General features: G+C 36.6%; 1 protein-coding gene across 4 annotated transcripts in view; it reads right to left on the bottom strand.

The window, feature by feature from the left end:
• LOC149800451 (uncharacterized) overlaps nt 1-23,893 on the bottom strand; it is a 76,446-nt gene extending 52,553 nt beyond the window's left edge. For 2 of the 4 annotated variants that reach the window (XR_016421385.1, XM_089960072.1), the window contains exons 1-5: nt 23,427-23,892; nt 10,820-11,005; nt 6,825-7,044; nt 5,280-5,988; nt 4,321-4,347 (exon numbers count right to left, since the gene is read on the bottom strand). Coding sequence is in view for 3 of the 4 variants with exons in the window: in XM_089960072.1 (XP_089816198.1) it covers nt 4,321-4,347; nt 5,280-5,988; nt 6,825-6,983 (895 nt within the window). In the remaining variant the exon portion in view is untranslated. Of the gene's footprint in view, nt 1-4,320; nt 4,348-5,279; nt 5,989-6,824; nt 7,045-10,819; nt 11,006-23,426 lie in introns of all 4 variants that reach the window. The other 2 variants (XM_089960073.1, XM_089960074.1) reach the window with 2 other exon arrangements.
• Nucleotides 23,894-24,126: the final 233 nt, after the last annotated feature.

The following is a 24,126-nucleotide window of genomic DNA, read 5'->3' as shown; positions in this document are numbered from 1 at the left end:
CATACACGCCACACCACTCCAAACCAAAAGGTCGCCCTTGCATCAGCATTGCGCAGATGTTGGTCCTCTCCAAGATGGAGGAGTATGTGACCGCCTTGTACTAGGCTCTTCAGAACCTGCCAGACCATGATGCCACAGCCAAGTGGAACGTCATGAAGGGTGCCATCTACAGCACAGCCATGTCCACGTTTGGCAAGAAGAAACGGCCCATTCAGGACTGGTTCAACGCACACCTTTCAAGGATGGAACCAATAATCAAGGACAAACGAAAATCTTTCATAGCTTACAAAAATGCCCCAATGAACGGACGCTTGCTGCCCTCAGAAGTTCCCGAAGCACAACCGAATGCATCGCTAAACAGTGCGCGAACGAGTACTGTCAGCAACTGTGTGAAAGAATTCAGCACAGTGCCGAATCTGGAAACATTCAAGGCATGTACAGTGGCATCAAGAAGGCCCTTCAGCAAAAGGGGTCATCCCCCTGAAATCTGACAGGAGAGAAGATCACAGACCGTGAGCAACAGATGGCCAGATGGGTAGAGCACTACTCAGAGCTGTACTCCCGAGAAACGACAGTCACCGTCAAATGTGGGAAACCAACATTGTTTCAGCCTCTGCATGAGCTACTCGGCCTCTGCCGAGAGGAATTAGCAGTCTCCCAAGACATGCGCGATGTCACCATTGTGACCCTTTACAACAACAAGGGCGACCGCAGTAACTGTAACAAGTAAAGAGGGATCTCGCTCCTGAGCATAGTTGGCAAAGTGTACGGCCGCATCCTCCTCAACAGGCTGCATATTCTGGCGGACCGTGTGTACCCGTTATTCCTTTGCGGCTTCAGAGTAGGCAGGTCGACAACATACTCGATCTTCTCCCTTCGTCAACTCAAAGAGAAGAGCAGAGAGCTAGGCCAGCCACTCTACGTGATGTTCATCGACCTCAGCAAGGACTTCGACCTGGTCAGCAGGAAGGGCCTATTTGAACTTCTTAGGAATATCGGCTGCCCCCCCCCCCCCCCCCGAAAAAAAAGACACCGCAGCATGATAATCTCTTTCCATGCCGATATGAATGGAACAGTCCTGTATGATCGATCCTTCTCAGACTCCTTCCCCATCAACAGCAGCGTGAAGCCGAGCTGCGTGCTAGCGCCTTCCCTTTTCGGGAACTTCTTCTCTCTGCTCCAGTCCTACGCCTTTGACTCGTCCACTGATGGTGTATATCTGTACATCTGGTCCGACTAGAGGCTGTTCAACCTGGCACGACTGCGTTCGAAGATCAAAGTGAAGTCATCCTCATCAGGTAGATGCTCTTTGCTGCTGACGCGGATTTTGTGACCCACACCGAGGATGCCCTCCAGAAACTGGGACACCGTTTCGCTGATGACTTCAAGCATTTCGGACTCAACATCAGCCTGAAAAAGACAAACGTCAGCGCGCACGATGCTGGCACTGCCCCATCGATCAAAATCGACGGTATCACCCTGAAAGAAGTCAACAAATTTACTTACCTGGGATCATCTATCAGCAACACTCTCTCGCTCGATGTGAGCTGGACAGAAGGTTTGGAAAGGCAAACACCTTCATGGCCCGACTAACGAAGTGGGTGTGGGAAAACAACGCGTCTGACAGAGCACACCAAGATCCAAGTCTACCAGGCCTGCGTTCACAGCACCCTCATATATGGAAGTGAGACGTGGAGCACCTACATGAAGCAAGAGTGCCGACTCAACTCCTTCCATATACGGTACTTAAAACGCATCCTGAAAATCAGCTGGCAAGGCCGCGCCCCACACAGTGAGATCTTGCAGCGTGCAAGTAAGTATCCCAGCATGTACTCCCTGCTGAGCAAACGCAGCCTTCGATGGCTAAGACACGTCAGACGCATGGAGGATAGGAGGCTGCCAAAGGACATCCTATATGGATAAGTGGCAACTGGCACCAGAAGAGTCGGCTGCCCCTCAATTCGTTTCAAGGAAGTGTGCAAAAGAGGCATGAAGGTATGCGACATTTCACCCGACGGCTGCAAAATGCTGGCCGAGGACAGAGGCATTCGGAGATTGACGGTCCGCAAGGGCACAACAGTCGCTGATGTGAGAAAAGGCCAGTTGTCAGCAGAGAAACGTGACACAAATAAAAGTGTGGCAGCAACCTCAACAACTCAGACCTCCCAATACAACTGCGCCAACTGCAATAGGGACTGTCACTCACGTATAGGCCTGCACATCCACAGCAGACGATGCGAAAAACCCCGAGACAGACAACACTCCAAGGGCGCTACTCGTATTGTCCCCCGAAACTGAGCCGTCAATGATGATTAAAATCCTGAGACGTAAAGATTTTCCTTTCAAACTAGCGAACTTCTTATCTACGTTGGATAAAATCAAGCCTGAGCGATTTTCTCATTTGTATAATTTTTGAAAACTATTATTCTGATAAAAACAGGCATTGCTTAAACTAAAATAGCTTTGTGCTGCTCCACACTAAATAAAATGTTAATTGCGGAACATATGTTTAACGTCATAAGTTTTTGCGTTCTTCGAAATTGCATGACATGAAATTTCGCCTTGAGTACATGAAGCAAATCATGAAAGCTGTAAGTATTTGTGTTTTTTTTTTTTTTGTAAATTCAATTTTACAATGAAATCATTTTTGTAGGCATTGCACTTCCGCTCTTTCTTTTTTTTGTAAGAAAATAAACAAACAATGCAAAAACCACACCAAACGTTGATTTGGATTATTAATTGTTTCTTTAAGTATGTGGTTTTCAGTAAGCACGAGTTCTCGACATAAATTTTGCACTTTGTAGCAGGAACGTGATCAAAAAAAAAAAACAAAAAAAAAAACAGGTATCTCACAAAAAAATAACAAATTCGTAGTATTATCAAAATCAGAAAAAAAACAATCAGATTGAGGTTTTTTTTTACCTCGTATGATTTATGAGGAAAAAGGGGTATGAAGAAACCCGTAAATGTAATTAAAATTATTTTTCTGTGTCGTCAAAGCTGTTTATTGATCAGGGTTAAAGAACCATCAATCGATATAGTTCACGGTTGATTCATTGATTCTAACACCCTACAAGGTTGAGTGCGTTTAGCCACAATAATATCAATAATGTCATCCAGCAGTAAACAAATGATAAATCAATTTTTGTTTAGAAACTACATGATAAGAAAAAACTTTGTGTGTGTATGCCTAAATCTATAACGTTGGAACAAAGAACTCAGCACATTATTAGACCAGCTACTCTCATATGAAAAAATAAATACATGTACATCAAGTCATACTAATAATGATATTAAATGGTAACATAGTTTTTATCTTGTACCAATCTGATTAAAATTTGAAAATCCCTATAAAGCATAACTCGGACATACACTTATATGAACTCATGTAACTTCGGACATACACTGATATGAACTCATGTAACTTCGGACATACACTGATATGAACTCATGTAACTTCGGACATACACTGATATGAACTCATGTAACTTCGTCCTTTCGAGTCACCAATAAAATTATAACTTACATATTTGCGAAGGTGACAAGCGCCACTGGAAACAATGTTTTCAAGACAAATATTTATAACATGAAAAGTGACGCTTTTTCTGATAGGTTATTAAACGTTAGTTCACCGGGAACTCAAAAAGCCCTTAGATCATGAACCATTGTCGGTGTCAGTCAGATCGATATATCATTAGCATATTGTGATTGTGTCAGCCGGATCGATTTATCACGAGCATATCTAAATTGTGTCAGTAAGATCGATTTACCATGAGCATATCTCGATTTGAATTAGATTTAGTCATTGCACAAACTGAGTAAAGAAACAGTAAACACTTAACATGGAGAAAGTAAATTCTATATTGAAAACACTCAAAAACGTTTCAGAACAACAGGAGTATCGTGATGCGGATAATCATTGATAGGGTCACCTCATTGACTCGTGTCTATGACTAGTAATAGTATACAGTTCTTTCAAGCAAAGTGAAAATCAGTATGCAAGTCGTTTGAGAAGAATCATTAATCACCAGTGGTTGACACAATGCAATGTCGTTACCCTTGTCATATCATTGATTGACGAATGCTTTACCGCATATTTCCTTGGCCATTGTAACAATATTGATTAACATTTGCTATACGACATATTTTCAAACTCCTAATTTTCATGAAAATAGTATAAGATAGAAGTCTCAAATAAGAGATTAGGTGGGGGTTTTTTTTGGGTGGGGACAAAAGTGTTTTTAAAAAATAATAATATCAGACTGTTCTTTTTCACCCATGCCGTCTTATTTGTACTTCGTGATTGATAAAAAATCTTACCTATATTGTCCGGACTTGTCGATGAATCTGCAATGTAGGGAGACAAGTTTGCTAGATAACGACGTGTATGCATTACACTCACTAACCATACAGATTTTGTGATAAATATCTAAAGAAAATATCATTACCATAGTTTTCTGTCATATATCAGAAGCTGTATTGCCTATTGTAAGAGGAAATTTTGAAGTAAACCTTTGACAAAGTAATAATGTTTTGTAGCAGTTAGTTGATTTAGATTTTGTTGTTCGCAAAGAACACACGTCAGCCTTCCCAAACATTCAAGTTTTCAGACCATCCTTGATGATGAAGCAGTACATATTGTAGTAAAGCAAGCATGCGAAACAAACCTACATAATTTTCACCTCCTTTGTCGGCAAGTACAAGTCAAAAGGCAATTTGTCACCAAGATATTATGACAGCATGGGCAAGTACAAGTCACAAAGACAATTTGTCACCAAGACATTATGACAGCATGGGCTTTGTTTCGTTGCATGATTGTTTCTTTTTGTTTCACATGTGGTTGTCTATTATTTCAGGAATTGTAGACCATTTAGGCATCAATAGCAACAAAGGAAGAACTTTCGGACAAAGAGAAGGGGCATTGTTTGATTTTCTACGTTCTTAGTGCTCTACTTGGCTTTCCCTGGCTTAGACTGACTATATATTTGAGAATTTGGAGTGCCTTCTGTCCATTTATTCAGCCAGATGATTTTGCCTTTTTTATATCTTGTCTTTATACACACACACACACACACACACGCACACGCACACACAGAGTAATACAGTCTGGCGTTTGTATGAAATGCGTCTCTGTGCATTTCTGTAAGCTGTTATAATAAGGACCTAGCAAGAGAAGATCAGAAAACAACAGAAAGGTATATGCAACGATTAAAAGCTTTACAAGAGTTTCACAGACAGCAAAATCGACTTTCTTTAATGTTCAAGCAAGGAACTCTTACCTTTCTGCCACAAGAAAATAGTAATAACTGCCGCTGCCACTCCAACTATTACGAAAACTACTGTTGCGATCATGGACGTTACAAGACAAGCACGACTCCTTCTTTTCGGAAAAAGTAGATGTGTCTTTGAATTCACAGATTCAGCGTTACTAAGCTTTTCAACAAGAGCTTTCTTTCTTGTATGATTCGACGTGTCTTTACTACCATCGGAATTACTGCTAGTATATCCATTTGTAGGTTTGTTGTCACCGTTCTTTTGTAGATGTGGAGGCATTTTGGCTACGTATATCCTTGGTGGAAGTTTTGGAGGTATGTCGTCTTGTGAACGCATGTGGTTATCTTGGAACAAATTATTGTCTCCATGCGTAGAAGCTTTTCTTTCAAATTCACAATGTCGGATTTTCCTGTCCAAAGGCGCATCATTAGAGAATTTTCGCTTACATGGATCATCTGTGCCATTTTGCTTATAATTTCTGTTTTTTGACCTCGGGTTACTCTTACTCCGGTCTCTAGGAATGTTTCTACAACCAAGATTTTCAGATGTTTTTGTTACGTGATCAGCTCTGTTGAAATTAAAGTCCAAAAGATCCATGCCTATGTCATTAGTTGGATCTGTTGACTGAGAAAACGTCCTTGAAAATCCGTTTTGAATTCCAATAATTCCCTCCTTCTCCGCAGAGTGTCTTAGAGGGTACATCATCCCGTTCGTCTGAAAATATGTGAGACAGTGACAACTACCAATTGTTATCTATTTCCGTGTGTGATAAGACGACGGTGCTGAGCAAAATAAAAAACAAATATACGATGACTACAAGAATTACCTTATATTTTTAAAGCTGTTATTAGCATCCCTTTGTGCATAAATGTATGTAACCGTAAATTTATATTACGTATGTTTGACTTCTTTAAGTCTATGTTCGCAGAGTTGTTTATTAGTGGCATGTGTTGTCCTAAGCTACCTGAATTCCATAGGAAAAGAAACACACTGTTGCTTTATTGTTCATGTTCTTCTTGTTGCTTTTTTGTCGTTGTTGTTGCATATACGTTCTCGGAAGATTTCATGCAGATTATAATATTCGTACTAAAAGTCCGTTTTAAGTCCTTCTATAATCGTACTTCTAATCCTGTCTGAGTTCAAGTCTTGAGATTGCAGTTCAAGCTGCAAGTAGTCATACGATCTTGGTGGACACGCAAGTATTGCAAAATCATGAAAACAGAGAAATTATTTTTTATATTGTTATAATGTGTAGAAATTCCTAAAATCTAATGCTACGTGTGTGTGTATGTGTATGAATGTGTGTGAGTGAGTGAGTGTGTTGATAATAAAGTAATTCTTCTAAGAAATTTAACTTCACAGGAAAGACTCTCTAAGAAATATTTTGGTTTTCACAGTAAAAAGATTTTTTATTCCGTTGCATAGTAACATATTAAAAGTTGATCTTTTATACTGTTGTATAATAACATTTTAATATTTTCCATACACAAAATTACGAAACATTTCCTGTGACTAGCCAAATGTTTATTAAGACAGCTGAAAAGACTTACAAACGAAAATTGCTTTTGTTCATTCGGTCTGTAGTCCCTGTCATTTTCTCGATATCTTTGCTTGTAATCGTAGCGGTCAGCATGCCGATCTCTCTCTGTGTGCCTCTCTGTAGGCCTATGTTGACCTCTTGAAGGCTTACTGGATGTAGGATTCTGCATATTGTGCTAATTGCTTCCTTTGACAGAAGAAACTATAATCTCCTGCTGATTTCTACATCACCTTCGTAGAATAAAAAAAAGGAAAAGAAAAACATTTGGTTCCATATACAAAATATGAATTTGAAAACGATACGCAAAATAAATCAGTTTTAAAGACCAGGTTTACACTCACGTATGTATGTATAGTTATCCATCTCAATAAGTCACCGTCAATCCACATCACACATAAGGTTTATAAACTATCTATTTCACACGCGCATAAAGAGTGTTTCGAAATTTCCTGTTATAATTACACGGACACTCTATTGCATAAGAAATTAAGTACATAATCTGTCTGAATTAGTAACCATTCTATATTATTACTGTTTTCTCTTCTTTCAGTCAAAATAACACAGTTCCTTTTGGTACTTTCCAATCTCATATTCTTTATATTTGCATGAACTTGTCCATCATATAACTTTTTAATACATGTTACATAGACCCTCTGCAGGGTAGTGGAATGCAGAACATTCCAAACGCTCTCTCCTGCATGTCGTAAGCGGCGACTAGTGTAATCAGGAACCGCGGTAGATCATTGGCCAGCGTGCCGGATTTGTTACCAAAAGGGCAAGGGTTCGAATCCTGCTACAAACTTAGTAAATAACAACTTTACGATAATATGCCGTTAAACATGAAACCATATTTAAACTACAAATACTTATGTTCAAGCCTGATCTAGCGATGCGTAGGGTCATGACCTGGCAAAGTGTAACTCATGGGGAATCCAATACATGAATTTGTATTTCCTGGTAATAAATATACAGATAGGATATTACTTTTTCACCTGTGATAGATTTATGTCCCTGGTTAATCGTACACAATCGTCATCATCTTTAGGACGCAGTCAATTTATTTTCAAACTATTTATCTACTTTGATGAGAACTGTTTTATCAGAATCAAATACATATTAAATATATTTATAAAATTAGCATGTACTCACTTTGAATGAAGTTTCATTAGTTAATTGACTAGTATGGCCAAGTTAATACTGTGTACATTATTAGACCAATGAACACCTCAAACCACATGGTAACATCATATGCAATATTCAGACATACAATTATATCTTCAAGGCGTTTTTGTTCTACAAATATAAATAAAATTGTTATATACTTAAGTGTGAACTAAAGAAATTATCCTTATATTTTCACATGTGAAACTAAAAGATTTAAAATCATGCCATGCAAAGCATGATCGTATATGAAAACAGAAGTTATACTGACAAGAACAAAAAATAACAATTTGGGTGTCAGAACAAATAAATAGAATCTGCATCACATTTCAGACATGGAAATTCATTTTTGCTGAAGAAATCTGACTCGACGTGGTTCGCGTCTTTATGACTTTTCCCCCTTACTTCCTTGATAACATTAATAAACCCGATGTGACGCATTGCTGGATCGGAGTTGCTTTGTAGCTATATACGATGAAATAGTTTACACAATGTCAAAAACAGTTTACTGCAACAGATTGCATCGTACCAGTCTACCGCTCTCTTAAGTCACTGATATTTACAACAGATTGCATCGTACCAGTCTACCTAGTTTGATAAATCAACCCCACAAATCTGTGTTGATACTGATAGACGATGTTGTGGGTCTTATGTCACCTGTTCATTAAAATATTAAATTTTTCTGCATGCAAGTCCTTCCGGAACAAACCTGCATACACTTTAGACACGTACCGGTAATTGGTAACAGCCATATCAAGCGCGAAATTCAAAGTGGCCACAGGACAGATTGTTGTGCTATTCCAGGTGGATTTACAAGTCACCCAACATATGATTTGCTCAGGAAATATATTATCTACATGTTACCAAAAGAACTCCTCAGCCGACGGTAGCTGCACAGCCACGAGAAATACCGGTAAGTGTATAAAATATACATTGATGTGTGCAGCCAAATTTGAATGCAGATAATTGCAGCTTTAAATGAATAGGTGATATCAGCCTCTCACCCGAAAATCAATATCATCACGGGTGAAGGGCTGATTTATTGGCCTACAGTCTACCGCTCTCTTATGTAATGGATATGATGAGCCCATGAAAGTGGGGTGGGTGAAGTTAAGAAAGGGGGATGGAGTACTGAAGAGAGTTTCCTAATCTTCTAAGCTTCGATTCCGCAGCAAGTTTGGTATATAGTACAAAAAATAAAATTGTATTTTCCTGCGTAAATACCGGATATATTTCATCTCGCAACTAGTTAAAATATCTCATTTGTTTTGTAAGACTCGATGAAATATATCTGGCATTAACGTAGGGAAAAAAAATCCTGTATGTATTGTTCACTGTACGATTACGTATCTGTACCCTTAGTAAAACAGCTAAACAAATCATGCTGTACGATGACTTATCTGTACCCTTAGTAAGACACAGCTAAACAAATCATGCTGTACGATGATGTATCTGTACCCTTATTAAGACACAGCTAAACAAATCATACTGTACGATGACGTATCTGTACCCTTAGTAAGACACAGCTAAACAAATCATACTGTACGATGATGTATCTGTACCCTTATTAAGACACAGCTAAACAAATCATGCTGTACGATGACTTATCTGTACCCTTAGTAAGACACAGCTAAACAAATCATGCTGTACGATGATGTATCTGTACCCTTATTAAGACACAGCTAAACAAATCATACTGTACTATGACTTATCTGTACCCTTAGTAAGACACAGCTAAACAAATCATACTGTACGATGATGTATCTGTACCCTTAGTAAGACACAGCTAAACAAATCATACTGTACGATAACGTATCTGTAGCCTTAGTAAGACACAGCTGAACAAATCATATAATCTTGACCGGCCATCGTTTAACTTCTGTTGTACAATGGATATTTCATGTCGGCTATTAAACGTATGTTACACGTCTGAAAATGGCCATTTAATGAAAACAGGAGATGAACGCACTTCGTATTTTAGCAATTTACGATAAAAGCTTAAGAAATGGCCAATGACATTGGCCACGAATGGTCCATGACGATTTAAGAATATGATGCCTTTCTAAAAACACGTGATGTAATGACCTTTGTTATCTTGATATTGTGACCATTTGACCTCCAAATCCAAACAGGTACTCTAAATTCAATGGGCAGAATGGGAAATTTTCTGTACTTGTAATAATAATTCATCGATTGGGAGCTGTATATACTGCCAAAATCGAGGAACATTAAATACGGACAACCCAACTAAACTATAACGAATGAACCACTCCACCCCCGCAACCGTGAGTTTTACTTTTGACTTCGTCAGTTTTCGTTCCATCTTGATGTAGTTTTTGCCAACGAGGCAAAAAAAAAAAAATTCATTTTTCTTATTTATCACTATCTGGCTTTGGGTTTATTATACATTTGGACTCGTACTCGTACAATGTTTAAACTGAAGCGAAAGGATGTATACGAAGTGTTAAAATTATGTTTAGATGTGCTCCTTTCAAATTAGTCCTTGTCTATCCCTCACTTTGTATAATTCATGCTGGTTTCTTGTATATATTGGTCATTAATTGCATACACATTTTTCCCATCATGACGAGAAAAAATGTTCTTGACCTCACGAAACTATCAGCCATCTTATTTTGTTAAAATTTCAGGTATATAACTTATTATTCATATGAGGTCTCGTCACCCAATAATATCTGTCCACGAAATTACTTCGCGCATGCTCAAGTCCAAATAAAATTATACCAAGAAGAGTTTTTATTTCTCTTAATATCACCATGACCTTGAAACAATACAGTAAATTGAATAAACATGAATTAGAATAGAATGAGTTGAAACATACTATACCTAGAATCAGTTCACTCGTATATCCGGAATCAGTTAACTCGTATATCCGGAATCAGTCCACTCGTATATCTGGAATTAGTTCACTCGTATATCCTGAATCAGTTCAAGGCATTTATAGTGTTAGAAGACAACTCTTACATCTGGAATCAGTTTACTCGTATATCTGGAATCAGTTCACTCGTATATCTGGAATCAGTTCAAGGCATTTACGATATTAGAAGACAACTCGTATATCTGGAATCAGTTCAAGGCATTTATAGTGTTAGAAGACAACTCGTATATCTGGAATCAGTTCAAAGCATTTACGATATTAGAAGATAACTTGTGTATCTAGAATCAGTTCAAGGCATTTATAGTGTTAGAAGACAACTCTCATATCTGGAATAATTTCGAGGCATTTACAGTGTTAGAAGATAACTTGTGTACCTAGAATCAGTTCAAGGCATGTACGGTATAAGAAGACAACTCGTATATCTTTATCAGTTCAAGGCATTTACGGTATTAGAAGATAACTCGTGTACCTAGACTCAGTTCAAGGCATTTACGGTATTAAAAGACAACTCGTATACCTGGAATCAGTTCGAGGCATTTACAGTATTATAAAATAACTCGTGTACCTAGAATCAGTTCATTCGTATATCTGGAATCAGTTCAAGGCATTTATGATATTAGAAGATATCTCGTGTACCTAAAATCAGTTCAAGGCATTTATAGTGTTAGAAGAGAACTCATATCTGGAATCAGTCCAAGGCATTGACGGTATTAGAAGATAACTTGTGTACCTAGAATCAGTTCAAGGCATTTATAGTGTTAGAAGACAAATCTTATATCTGGAATCAGCTCGAGGTATGTACAGTGTTAGAAGACAAATCGTATATCCATAACCAGTTAAAGGCATTTACAGTGTTATAAGATAACTCTTGTACCTGGAATCAGTTCGAGGCATTTACATTGTTAGAAGACATGTCGTCTATCTAGAACCATCTGAAGGCGTTTACAGTGTTATAAGATAACTCTTGTACCTGGAATCAGTTCGAGGCATTTACATTGTTAGAAGACATGTCGTCTATCTAGAACCATCTGAAGGCGTTTATAGTGTTATAAGATAACTCGTATATCTAGAATCAGTTCAAAACATGCAAAGTTAAGGTGATAAGACAGTTCATATACCTAGAATCTGATCGAGGCATTTACAGGGTCAAAATACAGATCAGATACCTGAAATCGGTTTAAGGCATCTAAGGAGGACAACTCAGTCATTATATCTTTGGTAAAATATTTTGAAGTCCGTCATCTCAATGGCAAATAAATCACCATTGTATTACTTTCCTTTTTTAATTCTTAGGCAAGAGATCACGGAAATTTTAAGGGAAAAAGATGGAAGAACCTATTTTACAGAATGTTAGCCTGGTCGTACAATATTTGTACCAGAATCCCTTATGAATTCCCAAAATACACGTGAAATAAATTGTCAATGCTGTTTTAAAATAACAATGATAAGCTAATCCAAAGGGTATTAATCAAAATGTTTATAACGATTTTCAGCAGATTATAGTGTGGAAAAATATGTTATTGTCCGAAGGGCCACTATAACATGCATGCTCTGTGTGCAGCATCTGCGATTACCATCTCAAACGGAGCTTCAAGAACCACAAGAACAATATCACCACCCATGGGTTTTCGATATGTCAAAAAAGCTCGAAATTAAGCCTGTGTTCAATCTAATAAAGCTGAAAATCGCATTTAAAGATGGTCAAACTTCAATGACGTAGGGCTTGCCTCGTCAAAAATTAGAGCTTGACTACGCTCAGTTGATCGCGTGACAAATGAAAATAGTAATTTAAGGCATAAACGGCATGTGAGTGGGTGTTGGTGCTTTCATCTTAATTAATGTGATCATTTTAGATATGTACAGCTGTTGCCAATGAGATGAAATAGTTTTAATACATAGTAATGTAATCTCCTTAAGGTAAAGCCGTCTTCATATACAGTTTTAGAGCAGTGGATAAAGAAAGCAATTTATTCTGTACAGGACAGTCTCAGGGCAAAGCAAGGATCCCGCGCTCCAATTCACAAAAAAGAAGGCATATTACATACACTACACGCAATCCTATAAAGCCGGGCCTGGTTGTGTAATGGGATGATGGCATGGGCGGGGGGGGGGGGGGCTCGCAAAGTGGTATCGATTGAAACTTGACGTTATAACCTCTCTCTCTCTCTCTCTGCGGGAGGTCGTGGGTTCGATCCCTGGCCGAGTGATACAAAAGACTTACAAAAATGGAACTAACAGCTGTCTCGCTTGGCGCTCAGCATTGAGAGGTTAGTGTTAGGACTGGTCGGCCTGGTGTCAGGATAGTGTGACTGGGTGAGGCATGATGCCCCTGTGCTAGACATCACTATAAACTGTCACGCTGCATATATCGTAGCGATATGACTGAACAATTGTTAAGGCTACGTTAAAAATCCAAATCTCTCTCTCTCTCTCTCTCTCTCTCTCTCTCTCTCTCTCATTGAGAGGATACAAAGATGGTATAAACACATACATAGGCCGATAGATCAGCCCAAACACTTTTAATTATATATTGATTGGCGTACTAACACAGATGTGGAGGCTGATTTATAGGTGTAATACATACTAGTCCCAAAATAAATCTATAGTGAAAGTTTAATGTTAATAAGTGAAGCTGTTTATATACAAGTGTCTGCATTAACAAGTAAGAAACATAAACATAATCCTTCACCATAACAATGTAAGCGATATTCACACCGAGACTAAACAGACAAAATGATTTTGGGATTCTACTATATGATAATCACTGCCGGGATTCTGCTGAGCTGGTTTAAATAATTCTGATAAACAGTGGTTTTAGAGGTCGTTTATTTGATACCTGAAAAAGATATTAAATAAGGAATACAAACTAAAACAAATTCTTAATGTATGATATCCCGCTGAATGCATATGCAGTCCGTGCAATGCATTCCATATAATGCAGTCCGTACAATGCAGTCCATACAATTACAATGTAGTCTATACAATGCAGTCCGTACAATGCAGTCCATACAATTACAATGCAGTCCATGCAATGCAGTCCGTACAATACAGTCCATCCGTACAATGCAGTCCGTACAATGCAGTCCATCAGTCCATACAATGCAGTCCATACAATGCACAGCAAAGAAATGAATAAGCAACAGAACTGTGTGGTTTAATAGTAACAGTCCTCAGAATTAAGCAATATTAACGACAACAACAGTTTCTGGTTATGTAGATAGCATGCACTGCAGTCATGCATTTAGTTCAAGGTCAAAATGACGAAAGTATGTTTTTACGCCTTCACTCTGCACATTAATTTCCAGTAACGACAACTTTATTTATTATATTCAATGCATGTTAATTCCTCCATCACTGTGATTTAAATGCTGCATACATCGAGTGGAAGGTGTGGTACCATCTAGATCATTTAGTACAGCGTTTTCATAATGGTTTAATTTTTTTTCCATATAGGTTGGAAGCATCTAGCTCCAATGTATCTTTTGTATTGCCTTCTATTTCGTAATTCTCCGTGTCCTTGATCAAACTGGTTAGGCCTGTTTAGGCGGGGTTTCCATAAAACACGAGTCTGCTTCTGTGATATGCGTCTCCTCTAATGTTGTCCGACGCTATCTACATTATTCTTGTGCGGTATCAAAAGGAATCTCAAAAACGACGTCGCCTTTCATAAAATCTTGAAGTTTGACTTACATTATATATGCAAGTCCAAATGTTTTGCATGTACTTTGTGGGACACAAAGTTGTGTTCTAGCAGGATCAACACTCATTTTGAATTATCTGGAATTTTTTTATTTTTCTCATATTAACGCAAGAATTTAACTTTAATACATCGTGTTTTACCATTTTTCCAAAGTGACCGAATTTTGCTTCACCGGCTGTCCAAAAGGGGCCTAATCTTGCTCCTACTGTCACATATGACATTTACGAGAAAATGAGAATAATAATAATAATAATAATAATAATAACAATTATTATTATTATTATTATTATTATTATTATTATTTGCGACATCCATGAATAATAGTTGTTATTACCACCTAAATAAGTTTGGATTCTTTGAATATCCCTGCTCATACGTTGATTAAGGCTTGTTTGCTTTCTAAGTACCTTAAAATCTAATATCATGTTTAGGCGGACAGTATTTCTTTTTCTGCCACATGTGATAACTGAAAGTAAACATTACTGATCCCATGTAATCGTCCCCTCAGACGTTTGGTCCATTAAACGGCCAGGAGGATTTCGATCTTTTATACATAATGACCACCTATTGTTTAAATTATAAAATACCCCCTATATATAGTGGAAACGTTTTCTGTCTGCTATCCAGACTTAGTGAAGACCCCTAAAGGTATACTCAGTCTTTTTATCAGAAAATGACCCTATTCCAACCCTAAAGATATTCTCACAGTCTTTATATCAGACAATGACCCCTATACCTACCCTAAAGATATTCTCACAGTCTTTTTATCAGTAAATGACCCTATCCCAACCCTAAAGGTATACTCACAGTCTTTATATAAGAGAATGACCGTACCTCTACCTAAAAGTATACTCACAGCCTTTTAATCAGAGAATGACCCTTATCTCTACCTAAAGGTATACTCCCAGCCTTTTTATCAGAGAATGACCTTATCCCTACCCTAAAAGTATACTCCCTATCCCTACCCTAAAAGTATACTCACAGTCTTTTTATCAGAAAATAACCCATATCTCTACCTAAAGGTATACTCACAGCCTAGTTATCAGAGAATGACCCCTATCTGCCTAAAGGTATACTCATAGCCTTTATAACAGAGGATGACACCTATCTCTAAATAAAGTTATACTCACAGTCTTTTTATCAGAGAATAACCCCTATCTCCACCTAAAGGTATATTCACAGCCTATTTATCAGAGAATGACAATTATCTACCTAAAGGTATACTCACAGCCTTTTTATCAGAGAATGACCCCTATCACAACCCTAAAGGTATACTCACAGTCTTTTTATCAGACAATGACCCCTATTCCTACCCTAAAGGTATACTCACAGTCTTTTCATCAGAGAATGTCCCTTATCTACCTGAAGGTACACCCACAGCCTTTTTATCAGAGAATGACCCTATCCCTACCCTAAAAGTATACTCATAGTCTTTTTATCAGAGAATAACCCCTATCTTTACCTAAAGGTATACTCACAGCCTATTTATCAAAGAATGAACCCTATCAGCCTAAATGTATACTCACAGTCTTTATAACAGAGGATGACCCCTATATCTACCTAAAAGTACACTCATAGCCTTTATAACAGAGAATGACCCCTATCTCTACCTAAAGGTATACTCACAGCCTATTTATCAGAGAATGACCCTTATCTACCTAAAGGTCTACTTACTGCCTTTTTATCAGAGAATGACCCTTATCTGCCTAAAAGTATACTCACAGCCTTTTATCAGAGAATGACCTTTGTCTACCTAAAATTATACTCACATCCTTTTTATCAGAGAATGACCCTTATCTCTACCTAAATGTATACGCACAGCCTTTTTATCAGATAATGACCCTTATCTAATTAAACTTATACTCACAGCCTTTTTATCAGAGAATGGCCCTTATCTACCTAAAGGTACATTCACAGCCTTTTTATCAGAGAATGACTCTATCCCTACCCTAAATGTATACCCACAGCCATTTTATCAGAGAATGACCCTTATCTACCTAAAGGTATACTCACAGCTTTTTATCAGAGAATGACCCTTATCTCTACCTAAAGGTACGCTCACAGCCTTTTTATCAGAGAATGACAGTTATCTGCCTAAGCTTATACTCACAGCCTTTTATAAGAGAATGACCCTATCCCTACCCGAAAGGTATACTCACAGTCTTTTTATCAGAGAATGACCCTTATATATCTAAAGGTATACTCACAGCCTTTTTAGCAGAGAATGACCCTTATCTACCTAAAATTATACTCACAGCCTTTTTATCAGAGAATGACCCTATCCCTACCCTAAAGGTATTTTCACAGCCTTTTCATAAGAGAATGACCCTTATATCTAACTAAAGGTATACTCACAACCTTTTTATCAGAGAATGACCTTATCCCTACACTAAAGTTATACTCACAGCCTTTTTTTTATCAGAGAATGACCCTATCCCTACCATAAAGGTACACTCACAGCCATTTTATCAGAGAATGACCCTATCCCTACACTAAAGTTACACTCACCGCCTTTTTATCAGAGAATGATCCTATCCCTACTCTAAAGGTAAACTCACATCCTTTTCATCAGAGAATGACCCTTGTCTACCTAAAGGTATGCTCACAGCATTTTTATCAGAGAATGACCCTATCCCTACCCTAAAGGTACACTCACAGCCTTTTTATCAGAGAAAGACCCTATCTCTACCTAAAAGGTATACTGGCAAACATTCAGCTTTGAGAAACCCTCAGTATTGTTTTAATACTTTCTACTTATTCACGTGTGACAACTGCCATACCGATATCGTTGTTATTTACAAGGCTTCCGGTGCGTTGGTACTCGTCCTGTGTTTTTCTCGGGTTCTTTTTCAACCAAATATACTGGCCGCTATGTATGGCTGAAAATGGCGTTAAACCGACAAAACCAAAACAGAAAGTGTCCCAAGAGCGCTCTGATTTTACAGCATGCTTTGTTTCCGGTAACAGAGTTGTATCGGGGGCGCTCACCAGTTAGTATGTACTTTTGAGAGAGTGACGTATGTAAGGTGAAGCTGTTTGCATTTAAAACATACACAGTGGAGAGAATGGTGGCATACCTCTGTGCTACTTTAATGTAATGTGGATGATATTTCTTTGGATATTGTACTTTTGGAAATTGTACATGATTTAAACACAGTGCTAACTAAAACGAATGCTCCCTTGTGCTAAAATATCAGCCTGAATTAGTCTAAAGTACACTATCCATAGCAGCTATTAAAATAAGGAAAATGAAATTGCCAGACTAGACAATACCAGCTTCTGAAAGTGCAATGAATGCATTACCAAATATATAAAATGTAAAAAAAGTTATCGGCTTTTTTTAAGATACAATTTACATCTGAAGTTCAGGAAGTGAAAATGACCAAGTAGAGCTAGCAGTTTTTTGAAAGGTGCACATCTGGAGTAAGTCCAAGCTGTATACTCTATAACCCATATTACAACCATCAATCATACATCAAAATAAAAGGAATTAAAGGTTCTTTGAATTATACCTAAGCTAAACAAGGTCGTTTTAAATAGCCAGTATAACCAGTGAGGAAAGCCGGGGAAATTCTTTTTTTTTTTTAAATCCTATTTTATGCAAAATACGAAACTGTAGAGCGCCACCATAATACCTCAGACGTTTTACGACACTCTCATTTACTTACGGCACGTCACCTGCATATTATCCGTCATGATGTAATTGTAACTGCTGACCATTTTATTGAAAGTTATTTTGTCCATCATTTGGCATTACGTTTTCGGACAGGTACATGGAAGCAAAACAGTTATAACAAAATGCTCGGCACATTTCAAATACCCCTCGTTTGTAACTAAAACTTCTGACCAGGTGTGATCTATAGCATGACAAAATGGCCTGTTGGTTAGAAGTTTGGCTGAAATATTCGACTGGGATTTTGGTAAGGTGGCATGCATTCAACGTAGTTTCTTGCCACGAACGAAATAACCTATCTATATATACCAAGTGTACATATGGCCGTACCTATTCCTTGTGTGGACAGGGCCTATTAGAAATGTTAATGTCTTCTATAACTGCCTAGTTAATCTCCTCTACCTTAACAAATCCGACATTGTTCGGGGTCCTCCGGATAAATCCGTACTTATCAGATAATATGGGAAACAATTATTATTATTTTAAAAATTAGTAAAATAGATCTGCAAAGTAACAAAGAAGAAGGTCACTATAACAAAGAAGAAAGTCACTATTACAAAGAAGCAGATCACTATAACAAAGAAGGTCACTATAACAAATCGTCCTTAGTTGTACATGTAATAGCTTCTCTTCAAAACGCGTCGTCTTACGCATTGCAAAGTATATGCATACTTCGTTCGGTAGATATTTATTACATAATGAATTAGGCTAATGTAGGATTACAGACTTTGTCACTGTGATGTATGTATTCTCATAAGAATGCAAATGTGAGACACGAAGAAAGTTGCAAAGGTAACATAATATGATAATTATTTTGACCCCAAAGACAATGTAAATGGTCTAAACAAATTATTTTCCTTATGGCATGCATATATTCATCCACGCATCGGGATTCCTAACAGTATTATAAAAATGGAATTTTGATATAATATTATTTATATACTGTTTTGTGAAACGTCTTAAAGAATGTCATGATCGTAAACTCTATTTTTTTTTATGCCCACTAATCTAATTGGGTGGGAACCGAATACCTCTCTCCATTATGTTGTTTACTTTCACCATAAATTGAAAATTGCCTCAGGAAAGATTGTTTTTACATTCTAAAGTCGTTGTCCCGTTTTCTGGGAAGGAAATACAGAAAATTTACATAAATGACTGACAGCATCAGCCTAACAACACGTAAAACATTTGTTTTTGCAATTTCAAGTTTATGAGAGCGTTCTCTTTCTTATTTTATTTTAAGTCATGATTTTCTCTTAAGCTCTGTCCACGTACGTTCATTGTACGTGTACGTGCGTTATAGTTTTAGTTACTAAACAAAGCATTGGTAATTAAGAACTTCGTTTAGATAGTCTAATCTTTAGCATAATAAACTTTCATACCATATATTCGTATTTATAATCAGCCTAATCATGTACGGATCATGGTATTCCATCAACTTTACTTCTTACCTAAGATACAGGAACGTGATCCTTGGGGTCAGTCTTTGTTTTTACCCATAGATGACTGGCCGTGCAAGATATTTAATTGCTATTGAGTTATAAAAAGAACGCCATTTATAATCATGTGATTGATGTAAACGATCAATATGATGGCAGCTGGTACATATCTTTGCTGCTGGTAAAGGGCTTTCTTCGTGGGAATTCGAATGATTGAAAGAAGTCACACGTGTATGTATGTATGTATGTATGTATGTATGTATGTATGTATGTATGCATGCATGCATGCATGCATGCATGCATGTATGTATGTATGTATGTATGTATGTATGTATGTATGTATGTATGTACGCATTGCATTGTGTAAACCCTCTGTGTGTGTATATATATATATATATATATATACACACACACACACACACACACACACACTCACAGGGTTTACACAATGCAATGCGTACAACGCTGTCCACAGCAGCCGCTGAGTATACCGCCTTATAGTACGATCACCTAATAATGAATTACATAATACATATAATTAACAATGACTTACTGAAATGTGACCTATTTTACCATGCACTCCTTGTAACAGGAGACGCGTTGTAATGAAATGTGATCTACGACCATGCACTCCTTGTAACATCAACCGCGTTATAAAGAAGTGTGTCCATGTCTATGGACGTCTTGTAACAAGAATCGCGTTATAATGAAATGAAATATACGACCATGCACTCCTTGTAACAGCAAGCACGTTATAATGAACGGTCCTTATAGTGAAGGAGTATTGCATCCACACACACACACACACACACACACACACACACATATATATATATATATATATATATATATATATATATATATATATATATATATATATAAGGTTACGTAAACATGTTCCTTCTTTTAAATGAAAGAACTGGTGCTCGTAGCATCCATCGACCAATCAGACAGCTTTTAACGTGATCTGTTGATTATTCATGCCAACTACTCTACTGCATTTGTTCGGAGCACTCTGTACTTTTGTGATAGACCTTTTAGAATTATCTGGGATTTAATTCACAACACTGAAAGTTCCATTTAATTGTCCACTTTCTAATTCTAGAGAAATGAATTATTTGATGCCTTTGATTAAACTTACCGGTTTCGCTTTTCTTGTACATAGTTTACAACCGTAGAGTCGTAACATACTGTATAAAGATTTTTTTCTAAGTAACAGTCTAAATAAATGACACACTTTATATATTACGTACCTTAGTATAGTCATAAACTATCTGAAGAAAATGTATTATCGTTAGCAAAGCCTAAAGATTCGAAAAAAAGTCGCGTCTTATTTCTGTTAGGAAAATTATATTTTCAAGACTGTCTTAAATCGTCAAAAATACGTCGTATTCTACATTTCCTTTTGATTGCAGGGATCTGGATTTATCTCTGTCTCCGGTGTTGACGACTCTGGCATGTTTAATTTTTACTATGTTAACATAACTTATGGCAGTAAACGGGACGATTAACTTCATTCCACGAAGATAGCAGTGCGACGATTTAGCATTTACTTTTACATTTTGCACATTTTGCCTGAAATATCTTTAAACAGACTGAATTGGAGGTTTTAAACCCATTATTTATAATCAATTTCTGAAAGTATTTTTAAAAATCTATTTGTTGCTGAATGTATGCAAAAAATAAAACAACCCGATGCCAGTATATAAGAACATGTAAACACTCGATGCCTTATTTACAACCCAGTTTCAATTATATGAAATTGGTGTCTTAATTTTCAATATCGTCTTATTATCAGATGAGACCGTCTTTTTTCTGGAGCTTAAGGTGTACCTACAGCTACCGAGGAAATTATTTTACAACAAAGGTAGCAGAATTTCTTGTCATCAAACTTGCTTTGATGGACAGCCGGATTTATCTCAGTATCATGAATTAGTGTTATGACTCCTCGACACATATGGTCATATCTCATGAATAAAGTGTTATGTCCCATCAACATTTATGGCCATGTCTTATCTCAATATCATGCATAAAGTGTTATGTCCCCTCGACACTTACGGTCATGTCTTATCTCACTATCATGAATACAATGTTATGTCTCCTCGACACTAATGGCCATGTCTTATCTCAGTATCATGAATAAAGTATTGTCTTCTCGACACATATGGTCATGTCTTATCTCCCTATCATGAATACAATGTTATGTCTCCTCGAGACTGATGGTCATGTCTTATCTCAATATCATGAATAAAGTATTGTCTGCTCGACACTTATAGCCATGTCTTATCTCAATATCATGCATAAAGTGTTATGTCCCCTCGACACATATGGTCATATCTTATCTCAATATCATGAATTAATGGTATGTCCCCTCAACACTTATGGTCATGTCTTATCTCACTATCATGAATAAAATGTTATGACTCCTGACACTTAAGGTCATGTCTTTTCTCATTATCATGAATAAAATGTTATGTCTCCTCGACACTTATGGTCACGTCTTATCTCAATATCGTGAATAAAGTGTTATGTCTCCTCGACACTTATGGTCATGTTTTGTCTCAATATTATGAATTATCTAGTACGTCTCCCCGACACTTATGGTCATATATAATAATAATAATAATAATAATTAATAATAATAATAATAATAATAATAATTAATAATAATAATAATAATTAATAATAATAATTAATAATAATAATAATAATAATAATAATAATAATAATAATAATAATAATTAATAATAATAATAATTAATAATAATAATAATAATAATAATAATAATAATTAATAATAATAATAATAATAATAATAATAATAATTAATAATAATAATAATAATAATAATAATAATAATAATAATAATAATAATAAATATTCATAATGAGTATGTGTATATATCCGAAGAGTTCCAGTTGCTGACTTCATTTATTGGGATCTTTGCTTATCTTTACATACTTAAATATTGCCACAAAACATTTAACATACTACATACAAACAAAGCAAAATCAATATTCACTTTCTACACAAAGTGTAGGATTGGTTTTTGACGTGTAATGCCTTCAGGTAATGCTAAAAGTGTAAGACTATGTATTATGTTAGTTGATATATATTACGCAAATGCACTTGACATTGATAGCCATGCCAAATATTTGACAAATTGTGTTTACATTTCTGATAGAGATGATAATATATGTAGACGTTTTCAAGAAGACGAAGTTTTAATTTTTAAATTTCAGGTAGAGATGCTAATATATCAACGAATGAACGGTAAAGATAGAGGTTTTCGGGAAAATGAAGTTTTATTTTGTCGACTTATTTATTCAAGTTTTGTACTATTCTGAAAACAAAACAGGATTACGATATATTATATAGTTTTCCAAAATGAAGCTCTACAAGAAACCTTTCTATTCTTGATACCGTCTTTTGGTGGATGTGTAAATTTTAATACCGTCTTTGGGTGACAGAACAATGTTCTAATACTGTCTTTGGGTGAAAGTGTAATGTTTTAATAGATTATGCATGGCGTGATGGCAAAATAAACCCCAAAACATAAATTATTCGAAATCGCTTCTGCCTTCTCAGAAGGTAATAATTTTGTTAGAATATATATTTACTTTATAATCTGTGATACTATTTATTAAATGGATAATTCAGCTTGGTAGTACAGTAATACTAATTTACCCGATGCACACATTATGTTTAATTTGTTTTGTGTATTTACACTCTTTAATTCTTACCTTGTTTTCTTTGTTGTATCCAAACTATATCTGCCACATACATTCAGGTCGCAAAACACTACTGTGTCTGTAGTAGATCAAGTTTTAAGCAAAATTTTGACCGAATAAAACTATCCACTATTTATGTCGGCATGAATTATGAGGAAGCATTTTGGTCTTTGGCACCCACAAAATATCCATGAAATCTCCTTTATCAAGCCGAAGAAAAGTCTTAGGTTTTTGGGCACACAAGAATAACACAGATGTGGTGCGGAAAGCGTGATATCCTCTACGAATTAGAAAACGTGAACTTGTCGCTATTGTAAAGGTGTGCGGGTTGACAGTTATGTTCCTTCTGAATAGAGGTTGACACGGTTCCCTTTATGATGGAACAGTTCTGAGTGTCTATGTACACCAAGGCCAGGTAATCAGGAAAACGTATAGCCCTGCGTCATCGCCTGTCAACCACCTGGCTATAAAGACAGGCTCTTGACAGACTTCGTACACTTGTGTACTGTAATGGCGCTACTACAATTACGACTAACACGTGAAGGAAAAGTAAAAACGTTTAAGAAGCTTCCGATCTCTGTAAAGAAGAATTTCGAGGAATCAGCTGATAAACCAAAATTCAACATGTTTTGGAGACACTCAAAATGGCAACTTGATTTTGATTGTAATCCTGTTTCAAAATCCATTATACTGTCAACTAACTGGTCACTAA

Source organism: Sinohyriopsis cumingii, chromosome 5 (genome assembly GCF_028554795.1).
Source record: "Sinohyriopsis cumingii isolate HCF-2022 chromosome 5, ASM2855479v2, whole genome shotgun sequence".
In the NCBI taxonomy this organism is placed as follows: Eukaryota; Metazoa; Mollusca; class Bivalvia; order Unionida; family Unionidae; genus Sinohyriopsis; species Sinohyriopsis cumingii.
Note: the sequence above shows the minus strand (reverse complement) of the source record. Positions and strands in the feature narration are given on the sequence as shown.